This window comes from Procambarus clarkii, chromosome 56 (genome assembly GCF_040958095.1).
Source record: "Procambarus clarkii isolate CNS0578487 chromosome 56, FALCON_Pclarkii_2.0, whole genome shotgun sequence".
In the NCBI taxonomy this organism is placed as follows: Eukaryota; Metazoa; Arthropoda; class Malacostraca; order Decapoda; family Cambaridae; genus Procambarus; species Procambarus clarkii.
In genome coordinates, this window is record NC_091205.1 from 18,647,004 (window position 1) to 18,665,990 (window position 18,987).

General features: G+C 41.6%; 2 protein-coding genes and 1 pseudogene across 3 annotated transcripts in view; 1 reads left to right on the forward strand and 2 right to left on the reverse strand.

Annotated features, from left to right (window-relative positions):
- Window positions 1–5,301, forward strand: part of LOC123770671 (glycine, alanine and asparagine-rich protein) — a 59,436-nt gene extending 54,135 nt beyond the window's left edge. The window contains exons 1-3 of one of the 2 annotated variants that reach the window (XM_069305806.1): window positions 2,128–2,423; window positions 2,599–2,645; window positions 3,800–5,291. In XM_069305806.1, coding sequence (XP_069161907.1) covers window positions 2,384–2,423; window positions 2,599–2,645; window positions 3,800–4,480 — 768 coding nt within the window. In that variant the 5' untranslated portion in view covers window positions 2,128–2,383 and the 3' untranslated portion in view covers window positions 4,481–5,291. Of the gene's footprint in view, window positions 1–2,127; window positions 2,424–2,598; window positions 2,646–3,799 lie in introns of those variants that run through there. The other variant, XM_069305803.1, reaches the window with a different exon arrangement.
- A 2,422-nt stretch (window positions 5,302–7,723) lies between these two features.
- Window positions 7,724–9,538, reverse strand: LOC138353013 (antifreeze protein Maxi-like; annotated as a pseudogene).
- Window positions 9,539–12,448: 2,910 nt separating this feature from the next.
- On the reverse strand, window positions 12,449–14,747 carry LOC138353014 (antifreeze protein Maxi-like). Its single transcript, XM_069305658.1, has 3 exons — window positions 14,686–14,747; window positions 14,318–14,355; window positions 12,449–13,258 (listed from the first exon to the last, which is right to left on the reverse strand). The coding sequence occupies exons 1-3, from the start codon at window positions 14,720–14,722 to the stop codon at window positions 12,578–12,580; spliced, it is 756 nt and encodes a 251-aa protein (XP_069161759.1). The 5' UTR covers window positions 14,723–14,747; the 3' UTR covers window positions 12,449–12,577.
- Between the last annotated feature and the right edge of the window lie 4,240 nt (window positions 14,748–18,987).

The window sequence follows — 18,987 nt, forward strand, 5'->3', positions numbered from 1 at the left end:
TATACTTATTTTGTCCAGGTCTTCTTGAAGGGCATGACAGTCATCTAAATTTCTTATCCTTCCTATTATCTTAGCATCATCAGCAAACATGTTCATATAATTCTGTATACCAACTGGTAGATCATTTATGTAGACAATAAACATCACTGGTGCAAGAACTGAACCCTGTGGTACTCCACTTGTGACATTTCTCCATTCCGATACATTGCCTCTGATTACTGCCCTCATTTTTCTATCAGTCAGAAAATTTATCATCCATGTTAGAAGCTTACCTGTCACCCTTCCAATGTGTGTGTGTGTGTGTGTGTGTGTGTGTGTGTGTGTGTGTGTGTGTGTGTGTGTGTGTGTGTGTGTGTGTGTGTGTGTGTGTGTGTGTGTGTGTGCGTGTGCAAAAAAAAAACTTTTTAATTTTTTTAGGATGCTGAACACGTTTTCGGCTCAAATCGCCTTCATCAGAGCAAGATCACTCACACTCTGTCTTGCTCTGCTGAAGGTGAATTGAGGTTTAGTTGGGTTATATTTGGTTGCGTTGGATTAGGTTAGGCTGAATTAAGTTACATTAGATTTGGTGGGTTTTAATATCCGTTAGGGAACCATGATACGTAGGAAGTGATGTGTACTCTCTCGGAGTAGTCATGCAGCCTTAATTTTTGTTCTTGAGCATCGTTGTTATTCGGCCGTGCACGTCAACACATCTAAATATTTCAACTGCGTGTGAATGTATAACATGTATAATGCCATCTAGAATTGTGTATATAATTGTTGCGTTCTCGTAATGAGGTTTTAAAAATTCGAAATGAGGTACAATTGTTGCGTTCCCCATCAATTTGTTTAGCACTTGCTCCAAAGTTTTGTATCCGGTCCTGTGTGTGAGAAGAGCTATTTTATCACACGTTGTATCCCAGCCATCCCTCCGTAACGTTATCTACTGTATTGGATTTAGATCACTACTCTTGTAATTTCATCACAAATTTGAGGCAATAAGCCTGTAACTAGTTCACTACAAATGTTAATTACTTAGCCAATAGGAGATTGAGGTTGCGTTCCTGAACACATTATGTGACTATAATCGTCATACACGCTAAGTTAACCTAAATTGTTGTGACTTGCTGTAACTTGCTTAAGCTAAACGGATATTTCACTTCAGTTCCTGAGTCCAGTATGTGCCTCGAAACGTTTGCTCACTCACAGGATGGGTATGGGGTCCATTACCACTCACAGTATGGGTGTGGAGATCCACTACCTCTTTACAAGGTGGGTATGGGGGGGGTCCACTACCTTGTTACAGGGTGGGTACGAGGGGTGCATGATAAACTAATTAAACTAAACTATTGTAATAGTTGTCATTTAGTACTTGGGTCTTTCCGTGTTTTGGAAGGATTTGCAGGTAATTTTGGCCGACAGTGTGATCTTGATCAGGTCGAGTGTGATCTTAAATGTTTGTTGTGAATCTCAAGGATACATAGTCTTTCCTCGTCTCTTCTTACTGTGATACATGTTGTTCTCTGGTTAAGTGTGAATTACGTTGAGTGTTAAGGTTAAAGATTTATCGACCGCGAGGATGTTTAAAGCCGCAGTTCACGTTGATTCTAACCTTCAAGTATACTTTATTGCCTAATAGAGGGGGGCTCTGTATATGTTTTATGTTTAACCATTCTCCCGTTAATCTATATTCTGCCTGGATGTCGCAATAACTTAATATTACCTAAAAAATCAGCATTCAAATGTTTGAATCAGTAGAGATATACATATAAAATGTTTAATGTTTAAGGAAAAAGAAAAACCAGGGGTAAAGAGTTTCTTGGCACCTCCCTGGTTTCAGCAAGCGTAGCTACTTTAGTCATTTCTTATTTCACATTCAGTAATCTCCCACAGCATTGCGAAATTTGCCGCTCTAACTTATTTTTCTTTTAGAATGTGTTGTAGTGAAATCATTTGTTTTTCCTCTGGGGCTTGGTAACGTCATCGCCTTTTTCTGGGGGGTATCTTGTGAAGTTATATATTATTCCGTACGGAAATGATTTTTGTCAGCATATTGCTTAAATACTCAGGATCATTAAGCACACAAATAAAAATGGAGGGTAGTTAATAATTGTCTCATTTTGATGCTTTGCGCTGAACAGTAGGCTAACTTAGGCGCCCAGATCCGGTATGACTTCCACGTCTTTCCTCTGGGAGGCGGCTTGACAATACCTTGTAAGCGAGTCGACCAGCAATACCTGCAGCACAACAAAGCCTGAGCGACAAAAGCTTTCTTCGTGAGTCGTCTGTGTGTCAATTAACGCGCTGAGTTACTCGGGACGGAGGTGTGTATATAAAGCAGGTGGAGGAGACGAGGGAGTCACAATTGTTCGCTCCTTCGACCCACCAACACCTTCCCATCATGATGCTCAAGGCTCTCTTGTGTGCCTTCCTCGTGGTTGGTGAGTCTTACTGTGGTCTAAAGTCTCACCTACTGCTTTCCTTATGTCGCTTAATAGATTGTTTTAAGCAATATATTGACTCAATGTTATAATGTGGCAAGATAATTAATTTTGCTATTAAAATTATACTTATTTGAAAGGAGGAAACAAACCACTGATATTTTTGTTTGTACAGGCGCCATGAGCGAGGAAATGAAGGCCTCTTCAGCCTCTTCAGACAGGGTGAGTTTCCAACACTGCCGTGACAGGGAAATATGGGGATAGAAAATCAACCCTCTGGTTAGGGCTTCAAACATCTGTTTTGATTTTACGTCGCGAGAAAATAGGAATTTGATCATTCATTTCCAAACAATTTTTAATTGTTTTCCACTAGCTTGGTACATTTAGCCTTGTTTATTTCATCTATTTTACTGTCAACTATTCGATTAATGAATTCATAAAACCAATTATATAACTATATAACTTTACTAAAAGAACGAAAACATATAATTTAATTATATCATAATAATTGGATGTAATTGGACATAATTATATTACATTTATCGCGATTATAAGGAAATCCAACGCTTCTCGCTTTAAAATACTTGTAGCTACATAACAATGTGCATAGTGACATTCTGAGACGTGTAGGAGGGAACACGATGACAGTTACATTCAACAACACTCGCTGAGGAAAACCTTTCATTTGATTTTCATTATATTTTCCTCCTAATTATGGGTTCATGATATCGAAATTGTTCGTTTCTGAATTTGTGTAGTTAGAAATCGTACGGATCTGAGTACAGTAATTGTATTTGTGTATTTTTTTTTAATATATTAGAGACAAGAAACTTAGGCAAAAGTGATATTAAATTAATATATTTCGTAAAAAATACTAGTGTACAAATCCTTCCAACATGAAGTTCTGGTGGATAGAATGATTGATAGCAAGTGGTCAGGTCATAATTGGTGGGAAAATGTAGAATAATATAAATACTTTTCAGCATCATATGAATTGTGGCACACGAGGCTAAAATTGTCATTTACAAAGGTTCACATCAACGCATTAGTATAAATTCAGAGAATATTTTATATTAAGTATATAAATTTATGGGGATATCAGACTAGCACAAATATGAAACTTAAAAATGTTACCACTAACAATGACGACCTTCAGCCCCGAACCACAGGATACTAAACCAGTACCTTCCAGGATAGTCATGGCATCTATTTCTAGATAAATTATGCAATCAAACCTTATCCATAGGATATAGGTACTAATGACTACCATACAACCCACATGGTACTAATAATTGTTTGAGATTTACCCAAAGATAATGTGATCCTTAACGGATGTCCACAGGAAAATGTTGATGATCCCTGATCCCTGTCCACAGGATAAGCGCGGGTTCGCTGGCGGTCATGGCGGCGGTTATGGTGGCGGCTACGGTGGCGGCCACGGAGGTGGCGGCAGCTACCTGGTGGTCGGTGGTGGAGGTGGCGGCGGCCACGGCCCCAGTGCCGCTGATGTTGCTAACGAAGCTGCCAATCAGGCTACTGCTGCTGCCGCAGGTTTAGGCGGTGCCGCCCACGCCGCAGCTGCAGGAGCTGCAGCAGGTGCCGCAGCTGCCGCTAATGCTGCTTCACAAACAGCTCAGGCCGCGGCAGCCAGCAAGCAGGCCCAGGCCGCTCAGGTGACGCAAGCGGCACAAGGAGCGCAGGCCGCAGCCTTCGCTGAAGGTTCTCTCGCCTCCAAGGCAAACATAGCCTACCAAGCCGCCAAGGTAACAGCTTCTATGGCCCAAGGCCTGGCCGCCAACATTGCCCAGATCCTTTCAGAAGCCAAGGCTCTGGCCAACCAGGCAGCCAATAGCCTGGCCGAACAGCAGAACTTCCTGGCCGCCCAAAGGACCATGGCCTGGCAGGCTCAGCAGGCAGCTAACTCCCTCAACCAACAGCAATATGTGGCACTCAACGACTTGGAAGACTCTGCTGGTGCGGCTGCCCAGGCTCAGGCTTCAGCAACCAAGGCCATCTCCAGGGCCAAGGGCAGCAGCGGCTACGGCTACGGCCGCTAAGACACACTTGTTCATAATTTTATTAAGGTCGAAGGCTTATGTTATATAACGTATCTATGATGCGAGGTATTACACAATAAATGGCTTCTGTAAGAAATAAATATGTCAAATAATGAATGTACAGAATGCATTTTCTGTTTACCCGAACGTTCTGCGATGTATACGTCCAATAAATCATTTAAGAAAGTCTAAATGTTTACTCGGAAGCAACCTTAGGTGATTGTAGAGCTTAGTGTGACCCAAATAAGAGATCTGGTTATTCTGTGCCATTTTGCCTGTGCATCCGCATGAATTCAATTTTAGTATTGAAGGAACTAGCGAATTAAGGAAATCTATTTGGTCGTGATTAACCAGCCAAAAGCACAAAATATCGACGTACCTATACCACACCGTCGTCGACGATATTTTGTGCTTTTGGCTGGTTAACCCTGACCAAATAGATTTTCTTAATCTACTTAATTCTCTGGTTCCTTCAATTAAATTCACAAGTTAGAACGAAGAGAATGGAATTCTCCCCTTCTTACACATTATGATTCATAGAGTTAGTAGGCGTTTCAAATTCAATGTGTATATAGGAAGCCTACTACTGTGGCCTTGTATGTTCATTTTTACTCTGATCACAATAAAGTTAAGCGGACAGTGTTTTTTGGAGTGTTTCTCAGAGCCCCGAGGGTTTGCAGCCCTAAATTTTTTGACGAAGAAATATCGAAGAAATTGGACGTCAAAAATATATGAAATTGGGAAGAAATTACAATACCCAAAAACCTTTTTGGATTTTTCGTTAGGGCAAACTAAACGTACATGCTACTCATACTCCCAAAGTTAAACCGGAACTTTGAAACTTGCTCATGTTACTGTATTCTGAAGGACTAGCTGAACTTTTCCAGTTCTTAAGAATTGCAATATTATTCCGGTGTTCAAAAATAATAGTTCTATTAAGTCCATTTTAATCAAGAATTCGCTCTTGTCTACAGCAGGTTGTGTGTATGCGATTCCATGCACTGATTGTGCATACGTGTACATGGATAAACAGGTAAATCTTTAATTGGGCGTTTATGCCAACTTTTTAACTCAATTAGAATGACCTAGCAATCGAGTGCATTGTATTTATATTTTATTTTATATTGTCACTATTAACTTTTGAGGTTCAAAGAATATTGTACATTGCAAGGGGTTTTGTGGAACGAATTCTGATCTGAGGCAGCCCTGATTAACCAATGTCCCAATATTCTTAATGTTAGCACAGATTAGACTCATATTTAAGTTCCAATATTGTATGTCAGTTTCATAGTAATATGAATGCTGGACCCTCTCACCCCCATCCTTTGTGATACACCCATGACTATGGCGTTAGGATAATTTTCAGCCTTGCACGTCAATGTCTAATTAGATCATATAATTTCCTCAGCCCTGGATAGTGGGCTTTTGTTAAAAGGGCATCAATGTCCTTCCCATCTTCTGGGAATTAAATTCTGTATTTAAGTTGCAATATTACACATCACATAGGAAATAATCGATTGACTTTTTTTCCCTTGATGTATTCCTGATGAGGGTCATAGTTATGACAAAAATTCCCTTCCGCGTCAGTCAGTTGGATTATGTAAATTTTGCAGCCCTAGACATTGATGATATGTTTGTTACTTTGTTCTCACTTTTATTAAGAATTGCCCGTAGTATACCACAGGTTTAGATCGATGGATATTTGGCTTATGCAGTCCGCACTTCTGAATATTGGTGGTTCATTATGAAAGGATATTAGTAACAATTATTGTTTTCTCTACTTGCTGCAGATTTTTCTTTGGTATTACATCGATCCAGTTAACCCGTTCTCTATGAACGACTGAACCGATCCCGTTTACATTGAGATTCAATTGTTAATATTTTTTGTTGATTTGTTCAATAATGTATCACTGATTTCGTTAAGGAAACGAGAAAAATAAATAATCATCAAATATATCAATTGAGCACAAGTCCTAATGTATATCAAAGATCGTTTCTTCTGTTCTTTAAAATACCTCTTTCCTTTACAAAAATTATACTTGTTCTGGATTACTCTCCCTGCATTCCTCTGTCCAGTTGTTTCTGGTGATTTGTTTTCCTTGGGAATTTGGATCACCTGGGATCAGGTGATCCAAATCACAGGCCGGTGCTATCTCTACTCCATTGTAGCCTAACTGCTGATGAAGACAGGCAGCTAATCTCCTTAATCGTAGGGAGAGCAGAAGGATAGGGTGAGGGGATTGTTGCCTGACTGCGGCTTCTAGTTGTCCGCCAGGTCTTTCATCTTCCCTCTGGATCAATGGAGGACCATCGAACAGTTGTATGCTCGAGGTCGAATTTAGCCGGATGTTGATTACTGGTGTCAGTTTCCAAATGAGCACAGCCTCAAGCGTACGAAGTCTCCTACGATCGTTGGTACATGTGATTATTGTCCTTCGACACTCCCTACGATTAAGGAGAGTATTTGAATCGTAAAGTGAGATGTACCCACATCTAGATTTATCCTTGTAAGCTCAGTGTACATGTGTCAGTGAAACAGTGTATTCCTGAAGATGTCACATAGCTAACGAAACGTCGAACAATAAAAGTGAAAAGATTAAGTGATCAAGTGTTTCTACACCCTCCAGATGGTAGAAGATATTTGCGGAGACTAGAAAATATACAAAAGAAAATTAATAGCCACAATGTTGTTGTGTTTAATGACATTTGTGTTAAAAGAAAACCTGCTCCCAAAATATGCTAATATTTGTCAAGCTTGAATGGTCCCCAAGCCAACATAAATAAAAAAACTTTTGACCCCTGAAGGATTCAAACCCGGTCAGCCAGGGCCTCCATGCCAATAGGAGTGTCAAGTACTGTAACGACTTGTCCAACTGACTGAACAAAAGTATTGGAAGTCGTCTGACTTTTAACCCAATACCCGACAGCTCTCGTTGACCATTTTGGGCACAGATATTTCATCAAATTACTTCATCATGCTGAGGCCACGAGTCACATTTGTTCGTCAAGCTAATAGTAAGCTTAACGCACCAATGTTATTCATTCGGTATATATATAATATTTATATATACACATAAATTTTGGAGGTAAAAAGGGGTAAGATAATATTGTTCTATTTAACCGTTTATTTATATTTAATAATATAAAGTACCGTAGGAAAAGTATTTGATGTCGATTTTCTTTTAATTCTGGCGTTCCTCTGCTACGACTTTCTGGCCTGGTAGCTTCTTGTGGCGCCCCCAGTAGAGCTCCAGGTACACGCTCCGGCGTTCAGGTCCTGCGTGAGGGTAGTCCTCACCCGAGGCAAGGGCCCTACCCTTCTCTCTCCTCCTCTTCCCTGCATCGTTGACGACCGGCACCTGTCGTTTTCTCTGTCTTTAGTGGTAACCTCCTCCGTATCCAAATCCATGTCCTGCTCCGTAACCCCAAACCCTCCATTGTTAGCTCCTTTTGCCTTGGCGAGAGCTTTGGATGCTGCGATCTGTGCCTGAGAGGCGGCTCCTGCGGCCGAGTGCAAATCGTTGATGACCACATTCTGCTGTGTGCGCAGAGAGTTGGCTGCCTGTTGCGCCTGCCACGCCATGGAGTTCTGAGAGTTGAGGACGCTTTCCTGGGCAGCAAGACTGCCAGTAGCCTGACCTGCCAGGGCGTTGGTCTCGCCAGAAACCTGACCCAAATTACTGACCAGAGCACGAGCCATGGAATGAGCCACCTTAGCCGCTTGCTCAGCCTTGTGGGCCTTACCAGCCAGTGATGCCTCCTGGAAGGCCGCCGCCTGAGCTCCTTGTGCAGCCTGGGTGATCTGTGCGGCCTGTGCATGTCTGTTGGCTGCGGCAGCTTGAGCTGTCTGTGAAGCAGCGGCAGCAGCAGCTGCGGCACCTGCTGCGGCTCCGGCAGCTGCAGAATGAGCTGCACCTCCTAGACTAGCAAAAGCAGCGGTGGCCTGAGAGGCAGCCTGGTTAGCGATGTCTGCGGCAGAAGGTCCGTGACCCCCCATGACCGTAGCCGCCCACCACCAGGTAGCTGCCACCATTACCGTGAGCACCGCCACCGCCGCCTCCGTAGCCGCCGCCATAGCCGCCAGCGAACCCACGTTTTTCCTGTTATAATAGTAAGAATTTGTTTCATATTACGAGAGCAAGAATTATGCCAAATATTATAATGAATTCTCTTACAAATATTTTCTTAACACGTATTTGGTAAGAAATGTAAAGTGAAAACTATATGCTGGTAATGTTCCATTCATATAAAATTATAGTATTTGCAATAGAAATGAAATTAAGAGTGAGGAACCAGAGTGTCTTACCCTCGTGTCCTCGGTCATCTCTCCAGCAAGTGCCAAGCCTAAAATAACACAAGGCCTTTATTAATAATTAGTAATGGTAATGTCTTGTCACAGACATAGGATATGCCTATGTTAATATTAATAATGTGGGCATTAATTAGTTTTATTCACAAAATATTTAGTATAGCGTTCAGCTTGTGTTGTCAATCCAACTCTTGCTCCTTCAATGAAAAATAAATGCATTTCTTCATTATCTTTATGGATAATATATATATATATATATATATATATATATATATATATATATATATATATATATATATATATATATATATATAAAATATATATATATAAAATATATATATATATAAAATATAAATATATTTATATATAAAATATATATGTACATAAACATATATAGTGAGTGTTTTGCTATGGGGAGCCTGTAAGCTTCCACAAGCATGACATGCATTATATTCATGAGCTCAGGTGACGTGTATAGATCTACCTAACTTCGAAGTCTTAATTGGCTACTTTATAATTTATAAATTGCCTTATATATATGTAATATACACTTATTTGTGAGTTTGTTCTGAGAAATATTATCCATATGAAGACTTGTGTGCTGCTCACCCAGTAGCATGGAGGCGAGGAGGGTGATCCTGTACATGGTGTAGTGTGTGTGGGTGGGGACGGCAGGGGAGGCGACGTCAACTCAACCACAGCAGGAGAGCTTGTGCTGGGGCTGGGGGCCGCAGCGCCATTTATATATTTCCCCGCCAAACACCCCCCCCCTCCCCATCCCCTCCATCTCCGACCCCCACACTCGCTGTGTTTACTTCATCTGTGTCGGAAATATTAAGTTTAAAGTAAAGAGCATGGATTATATTTTGCGTGGTGATTTAGTAATGCAAATCGATAATTTAGTCAAATGTGTAGACCTAGTAGTTAGTTATTTAGGCTTAATATGAGATAGTGAAAGTGACCGAAGGGTCACTTTTAGTAGAGTTTAAAAGCTTAATGATTTATAGTAGTTTAAATTAATGAAGCCACAATGTTTTTCCATTAAATTTTGAAAGCGACTTCGTTAATGTTATATAGTTTTAGTAGGACGAAACGAGGCATAGTGACTGGATTCATTTTCAGGGATTTGAAACTTTTCCAAGCCAGCCGTGTCGCTAGCGTCAGTATGCTTCACATACAGGAACCTGGACAAACACTTTCATTACACACCAAAACCAGGACAAGCACGCACGCACGCACGCACTCTCACTCTCACTCTCTCTCTCTCTCTCTCTCTCTCTCTCTCTCTCTCCTCTCTCTCTCTCTCTCTCTCTCCTCTCTCTCTCTCTCTCTCTCTCTCTCTCTCTCTCTCTCTCTCTTCTCTTTCTATTCTCTCTGTTTTTTCTCTCTCTGCTCTCTCTCTCTGCCTCTCTCTCTCTGCTCTCTCTCTCTGCTCTCTCTCTTCTTCTCTCTCTCTCCTCTCTCTCTCTCTCTCTCTCTCTCTCTCTCTCTCTCCTCTCTCTCTCTCTCTCTCTCTCTCTCTCGCTCTCTGTGCTCTCTGCTTTCAGGTTGGTCGGCTTTTGTCTTATCTTGGTTCAGTGGGTTTGACAGGTGTCTGGGTAATCTCGAGAACTCTGGTTCAAGTCACCCCATTGCCTCAAAAAGATTTTCTCCGTGTGATACATCTCGCCAAATGTGATTTCTTCAACCTGTCCTCAGAGAAGAGATCCGCTCAAGGGAATGGATTGGGAAGACTACATAATATGTGCTATTATCTACTCACTATCCTTGGTTATGTTAGGTTAAGGTTTGGTTAGGTTAGGTTTCATTACGTTTGGTTACGTTAATACGGTGTATTATTGACGATAATGTGATATATATAATTCAAAAAATAATTCGAAAACTATTTCAGCTGTGCCGAGAATTTCGTTTGCCGAAAACCAAATTCTTGAAAGAAAATAATTTCAGCGTGTAGTTTTTATATTATAAACCAATGATATATAATACAATAACGTTATAACTTGAGTATAATCTATTTATGATAAACGGTAATTTGCCAATTTACACACAAGCTATTACTGGATCCGTAATATGCTTTCAGATCATCACAACTATCAAGATTACTATACAGGAGGTTTGAAGAGTGGTGTGGTTCTCATGGTAAGATTTGCTGTGAGGACGGGCTCGATTTCTTTGTGATCTGAGGGATGGGCGTAAGGGTGTGAACACCATTACCCACAGGCCAGAGTGTAGGTGGGCCGACAGTAAAGTTCTGGTTCGGCTCCAATTTGGAACCTCCAGACCTTTCCAGTGAACTCAGTTCTGGATTAGTCTATTTTGTTCAATCATGGCCTAATGGGTTAAGGCAGGTGTTTGGGAATCACCAGAATGCCGGTTCAAGCCTCCCCATTGCCTCAAAATGGTCTTGTCATTATAACACATTGCGCCATTGTGATTTCTTTGTGATCCGAAGGAGGGTTGTAAGGGTGTGAACATTACCTACAGGCCGGAGTGTAGGCGGGCCGACTGTAAAAATCCTGGTTGGGCTCATGGCTGACAGACCTTGCCTGAACCATACTATCATGACTAACAGACCTTGTTGAACCATTCTATCATGGCTGACAGACCTTGCTGAACCATTTTATCATGGCTGACAGACCTTGCTGAACCATATTATCATGGCTGACAGACCTTGCTGAACCATGCTATCATGGCTGATAGACCTTGCTGAATCTTACTATCATGACTGACAGACCTTGTTGAACCATACTATCATGGCTGATAGACCTTGCTGCACCATACTATCATGGCTGATAGACCTTGCTGCACCATACTATCATGGCTGATAGACCTTGCTACACCATACTATCATGACTGATAGACCTTGCTGCACTATACTATCATGGCTGATAGACCTTGCTGCACCATACAATCATGGCTGATAGACCTTGCTGCACTATACTATCATGGCTGATAGACCTTGCTGCACCATACAATCATGGCTGATAGACCTTGCTGCACCATACTATCATGGCTGATAGACCATGCCTGAACCATATTATCATGGCTGACAGACCTTGCTGCACCATACTATCATGGCTGATAGACCTTGCCTGAACCATACTATCATGGCTGGCAGACCTTGCCTGAACCATACTATCATGGCTGATAGACCTTGCCTGAACCATACTATCATGGCTGACAGACCTTGCCGGAACCATACTATCATGGCTGACAGACCTTGCCTGAACCATACCATCATGGCTGACAGACCTTGATGAACCATACTATCATGGCTGACAGACCTTGCTGCACCATTCTTTCATGACTGACAGACCATGCTGAACCATACTATCATGGCTGACAGACCTTGCTGAACCATTCTTTCATGACTGACAGACCTTGCCGGAACCATACTATCATGGCTGACAGACCTTGCCTGAACCATTCTTTCATGGCTGACAGACCTTGTTGTACCATACTATCATTGTTGACAACTTTTCCTGGTTAGAATCCCACTTTGTGGTATATTTTTGAGGGGTTGATTATTATTATTATTTGTTTGTAAAGCCTTACCAGAATATTTCGATCAGGCTTTCTGAATATTTATCTGTTTTGATAAATTCAATTTGGTGCTTCCTTGATAAATGTCTCAAACTGTGGAGTGTCTTAGGTAGAAATACAAGGATTATAAGAAGACAGTTGTTTATTTTTACATTGAATATGCACAATAGGAAACATTATGCATACATCGTAATATATTCATATCACCATTATCAGTACCTACATCCGCTCCATCATGTACACTTCTAGCGGCCGTAGCCGTAGCCGCTGCTGCCCTTGGCCCTGGAGATGGCCTTGGTTGCTGAAGCCTGAGCCTGGGCAGCCGCACCTGCAGAGTCTTCCAAGTCGTTGAGTGCCACGTATTGCTGTTGGTTGAGGGAGTTAGCTGCCTGCTGAGCCTGCCAGGCCATGGTCCTCTGGGCGGCCAGGAAGTTCTGCTGTTCGGCCAGGCTGTTGGCTGCCTGGTTGGCCAGAGCCTTGGCTTCTGAAAGGATCTGGGCAATGTTGGCGGCCAGACCTTGGGCCATAGAAGCTGTTACCTTGGCGGCTTGGTAGGCTATGTTTGCCTTGGAGGCGAGAGAACCTTCAGCGAAGGCTGCGGCCTGCGCTCCTTGTGCCGCTTGCGTCACCTGAGCGGCCTGGGCCTGCTTGCTGGCTGCCGCGGCCTGAGCTGTTTGTGAAGCAGCATTAGCGGCAGCTGCGGCACCTGCTGCAGCTCCTGCAGCTGCGGCGTGGGCGGCACCGCCTAAACCTGCGGCAGCAGCAGTAGCCTGATTGGCAGCTTCGTTAGCAACATCAGCGGCACTGGGGCCGTGGCCGCCGCCACCTCCACCACCGACCACCAGGTAGCTGCCGCCACCTCCGTGGCCGCCACCGTAGCCGCCACCATAACCGCCGCCATGACCGCCAGCGAACCCGCGCCTAACCTGTGGACAGGGATCAGGGATCATCAACATTTTCCTGTAGACACAGGTGAAACAATATCTTTGCCCTTAGATCGGGGATTAAAAGTTATTATTATTGCATTATTATCTGAGTACTGTAAGTGAGGTATGAGTTAACCATGGGGTAGTCGTACTATTCCAAGGATCTGTACTGTTCTAAAATACATCTCAACGATCATAGTTTTCCTGTTGGATATAATCAAAGATCACTGTTCCTTGGATGTGTTTTACAAGGCTCTTGGAAATTTTAGAGTTAAGAATTGAGATATAATTATTTTTACCCTGTGCTTTGGTAGACTTCTTGTGTATAATATCCAAGATTATAGGTCAGTGTCTTCCTTATCGTGGGATGAAGGGTTAACTAACAATGATATATGGGTAGAGTCTAGGGTTTAACAGGTTTACTGATAACTGTTATGCAAGAAGCAATTGTCTTAATTAATATCCCAGGAAAGAGGTTAGAAGTGGCTGTCATTGTGCTAGACTCAGCGTCACCAGTGCCTTAACGTGTCTGGCAAGGCCAACCATTACTGTGAGGCACTAGGCGTTTGTTAATGGAGTGCCGACTGAGACGTCACAGAGTAAGTGTGAGAGGGAATACATTGTCATCATCTTGGTGGCTACTAGTAAAGATCAGCCTTATCACAGAATGCATTTCTTTAAGTTACTGTTGTCTTTAAGGTTAGAGGTTGATAGTTGACACTTGTTTCATTGTGATTGGGTAAACAAAGGATACAGTCAAGTGCTATACAGGTGTTGGCACATAGCTGGTTGTCTATTTGATAAAGTTCATATATCGTTAGGTTCGGTTAAGTTACACAGGTTTAAAATCTGTGTGCGAATCACCTTATTTACAAAGTTGCGTGTATCCGTAAGAACCTTTTTATTATGTCGTTGTTTAATAAAAATGTATTAAATTTAAAAGTTTCATGTCGGACATTAAAAAGAATATACAAGATTTCGTGAATATTCTTTCAAATCCACGAGAAGCATTCAGTGGTCGTACATAAGTGCACTATGGTCAACAAAAGATAATCTCACCCTTGTGTCTGCCTTTATCTCCCCAGGAAGTGAGCAACCTGTAAAGTAGAGATGTTGGTCACAGTTGGTGGTGGCGCCCCCACAAGCACTCAGTATTTACATGTGACTCTTGCTCATGTGGCTGGCAAGATATTGTCCTAACTCACACTAAGAATGATTACAAATGTTCTGGCAACAAGGAAAAATATTGAGAAATTATTTGCAGTCTATTGTTATGAAGTAAATTTACCATTACAGATATTAAAGGATTTTTGCAAGATCGTTAACTAACAGTCTCTTGTGAAGGACTACTTATATAGATATTGTATATATTATGTATATTATATATATAATATATTATACCGGAAGTAAATAACTAAGAGATTCACCAATGAGTAAAGATGCGAGGAGGACGCGAGTGAACATGATGGAGGTGTGACTCAGGCTGGGGCGTGACACTGTCTGACGCTCTGCAGGCCAGCCACCCGTCTTATATAGCCCGTCACTGATGGCTCTCCCTCCCTCTCTCCCTCCCTCCCTCTCCCCACATTACTTCCTCCGTCTTGAAAGGCAACTTTGCAATGATTTTGAGAAGATAATCTCGGGAATTTGATTGATTTGTATTTATTTTGGCAATATGTATTATTTAAATTGTAAACAAATTTAAGGCAGGGGGTTTCCTGCCTCTCAGATCTTTCCTATTGGGTCTCCCGATAGCTCAGTGGAAGAGTTTTCGCCTTCATACTATGGGGTCGGCGGTTCGATAGTGTGGTTGACAATTTATATATATACTGCATATATAACAATAACTTGCATGAACCACAAGCCGATTATATCAGAAAGTGCTCCTCTTGTGAAAGGTTCAAACCTTAGAATGACTGGGGTAATAAACACCTTGACAAGTCCAGTACTCTGACTGGGCTTCTCAATTAGGGCTCACAGAAATCACAATAGCGTGATGCATCAAATGAACAAATCCACAAGGGACATGATGAGGGTTCGAACTTACGCCTGGGATGATCACATACGCTGCCTTAGTCGACTAGGCCACAACATTATTAAAAGAATTGTAATCGGGAGTTCCACTGACCTCACACGGATCCTGCAGCCTCTCCGAGATCATCCCAGGCATAAGTTCGAACCCTCATCATGGCCGTTGTGGATTTGTTCAATTGGGGCTCGTGTTCTCTCATATAAGTGAATTGTGTCAATGAAAACGAACATCTGGTCTCTGGCTACTGAGTGCTATTGGGTCATTGGAGGGAAACAGCTTCGGCTACCAATGACATAACAGTCTGGTAGCTATTTGGTCAGAGTACTAAACTTGTCAAGGTGTTCACCCCTGTCAGTCTAAGGTTTGAACTTTTCACGAGTGGAGCTCTTTCTGATACTGTGTGCGTGTGTATAATATATATATATATATATATATATAATTATAATATATATATATATATATATATATATATATATATATATATATATAAATATAAAAGTTTGTGAGGGTACCACCTCTGGTGCCAATGTGGGGACCCATAGCCTCGGAGAAGAAAATAAAGAGTACCCAGAGAAGACCTTGTGGATCCTCACTGAACACTGATATTTTCTTTTCCTACCACCACTATTCTATTGGTATGTGTGTATATTTATCTAACTTTATTTGAAAATGTCATTACACAAAAAGTTAAAATATTGATAATTAAAAAGTTAAAATAATATAATTGTGGAGGCATCAACGATGCTGGTTCTCTCTATGTCCCATGTGAGAGATTTCAAGCCGGCGCCCACAAGCAGGGTAGACAAGCTCCGAAGGAAGGCAAGATCGTACAGCAGGAAGAAGGAAGAACAGTGGAGACAACGAATGTCTCTGTGACCAACGTTTGAGAGAAAGGAACGGCGACGATTAAGGCTAGCCTAGTGGCAGTAGGAGACGACGCCGAGAAAGTGTAGCCTCGTGGTTGAGGTGCTGCAGGGCAGCGTTGTGGAGTCTGAGGCTGGTGGGTGCACAGATCTTGGAATACCTCAGAAAGTTGGACAAGTGGATTGAAGTTCTAGAAAAGTTAGCTATGGTAAACAGATGGGGTGTACTGGGGCGTGTACTGGGGTGTAGTGGGGAGTGTACTGGGGAGTGTAGTGGGGAATGTAGTGGAGAGTGTACTGGGGAGTGTACTGGAAAGTAATGGGGAGTGTACTGGGGAGTGTGCTGGGGGTGTAGTGGGGAGTGTACTGGGGGTGTTGGGGAGTGTACTGGGGGTATACTAAGTAGAGTACTGGGAGTGTACTGGAGGTGTACTGGGGGTGTAGTGAGGAGTGTACTGGGGGTGTAGTGAGGAGTGTACTGGGGGTGTAGTGGGGAGTGTACTGGGGTGTAGTGTGGAGTGTACTGGAGGTGTAGTGCGGAGTGTACTGGGGGGTGTAGTGGGGAGTGTACTGGGGTATAGTGGGGGGTGTAGTGGGGAGTGAAACGGAGGGGAAGGGGGGGGGGGAATAAAGTAAGGAAGAGGATGGAGTCTCACGGATGGAAGAGTCTCAGGAAAATGAACTCTCCGGCCAGTGTGGTGGAAAATGGTGAAACAAAAGCTCAGGAAAAATGGTTTACAATAATAGAGGTTGAAGACATAGGTAAGAATAGCATTAACTGTGACTGTATCGGGTGCACAAGTGTTGAGCAAGAAGCAGTGTTACAATGTGGGGAGTCTGGGTCCAAGGCGCTAGTGCTTCTTGATGAACTATCAGACAGCGGCAACTTTAACAGTCGGACAACTCCCCATGGAAGGAAATTGTTGGGATTGAGTACTACAGATGTTGGAGGTAGCATGTTTGGAGCAGATGCTCTTTTGTTTATGATCTTAATAATATTCCATGTACCTGATAATTGTTTTGTTGTTGTGACTAGCAGGAATAAAACCATGTGGACGAAGATTGTTTCTCTTACCACACCATAACAGAAATGGAGGGAAAACAACACCAAATAATCGACAGATACAGGGACAGGAGAAGACTGGACATCGGCGAGGCATTATAGATAAAGCAAAGCAAGCCACGTATCAATAGCCAACTGTCACCAAATTACACCCAACTTCCAGATCAGGACGGAACGCACATCATACTGTACCAGCCACCATGCCAACAGCAGAGTAACAAGTTACAGCGGACTTATAAGTGAGGTGCCTTTTCACCTCATCCTCGGGTACATACCAAGCAGCAAGACAATTTGTAATCTTTTAAGTCTTAGAGATTTTTAAGTCTAAGGGACTTTTAAGTCTTAGAGATGGCATCAAACTCAACATCATCTGACATGCAAAATCCACAGCGACTACAATGGTTAGAAAAAGAGTTGAAGAATGGGACACACTAGTGAACAATGTGCATATATATCCGCCATCAAGATAATGTTTATAAAACAAAAGACTAAAACCAGTATGCTAAACATCAGTGAAAAAGTAACGGGAGAAAAGGGGTAAACCCCACCTCCATTTAAAACTCTTGACTCAAATATCGCAGTAACAAGGTTATCGCGAATAACCGAACTCAATTACGGGCTCACTATAGCCCGTGCTACATGGACGTTTCGTTCTGAGTAGCTAAATCTAATACAACAACATCAACGATGTATATGATGTAACCATAACCTGAGCTTGTGAAAGCATCCTAATCACCTTCAGTAGATAAGTGCTTAATAACACACCAGTTTCTGGAGAGAGCATACTGGAGTGGGTTTCGGGAGTTCTTCTACCTCCCGGAGCCTGGACAGTTTCTATGGCAGCTATTTTACCCTGTCAAAGTAGGGAAGACATAAATGAATGTCTATATATTATATATATATATATATATATATATATATATATATATATATTATATATATATATATATATATATATATATATATATACATATTAGTATATTTTGGTAGCAGTCTTTCCTGTAGACATATATTATTAAATATGACCGAAAAAGTAAGATTAATAATTCTAACACGAATTTTCTCAATCTTTCGTACATTACGCTTCACTGTTGGAGGTAAATCAAAAATCAATTCTCCAAAATTCATTTTTATTTCTAGTCTGACGCGACACGGGCGCGTTTCGTAAAACCTATTACATTTTCAAAGAAAATGTAATAAGTTTTACGAAACGCGCCCGTGTCGCGTCAGACTAGAAATAAAAATGAATTTTGGAGAATTGATTTTTGATTTACCTCCAACAGTGAAGCGTAATGTACGAAAGATTGAGAAAATTCGTGTTAGAATTATTAATCTTACTTTTTCGGTCATATTTAATAATATATATATATATATATATATATATATATATATATATATATATATATTATATATATATATATATATATATATATATATATATACACACACATATATAAACTGAAAACTCACACCCCAGAAGTGACTCGAACCCATACTGCCAGAAGCAATGCATCTGATGTACAGGATCCCTTAACCACTCGACCAACACGACCGGACAAAAGAGGATGGTAGTCGAGGCTACCTACCAGTTATATATGTCGTACCTAGCCAGAACGCACTTCTCGGCCTACTATGCAAGGCCCGATTTGCTTAATAGGCCGAGTGATTTTCTTTATTTTCAATAAATTGTTTCCAATTGGTTTATTTTAAATATAATTATATTATATTAAGAACATAAATTATTGATTTACTTATGTTAGTTTAGGTTAGT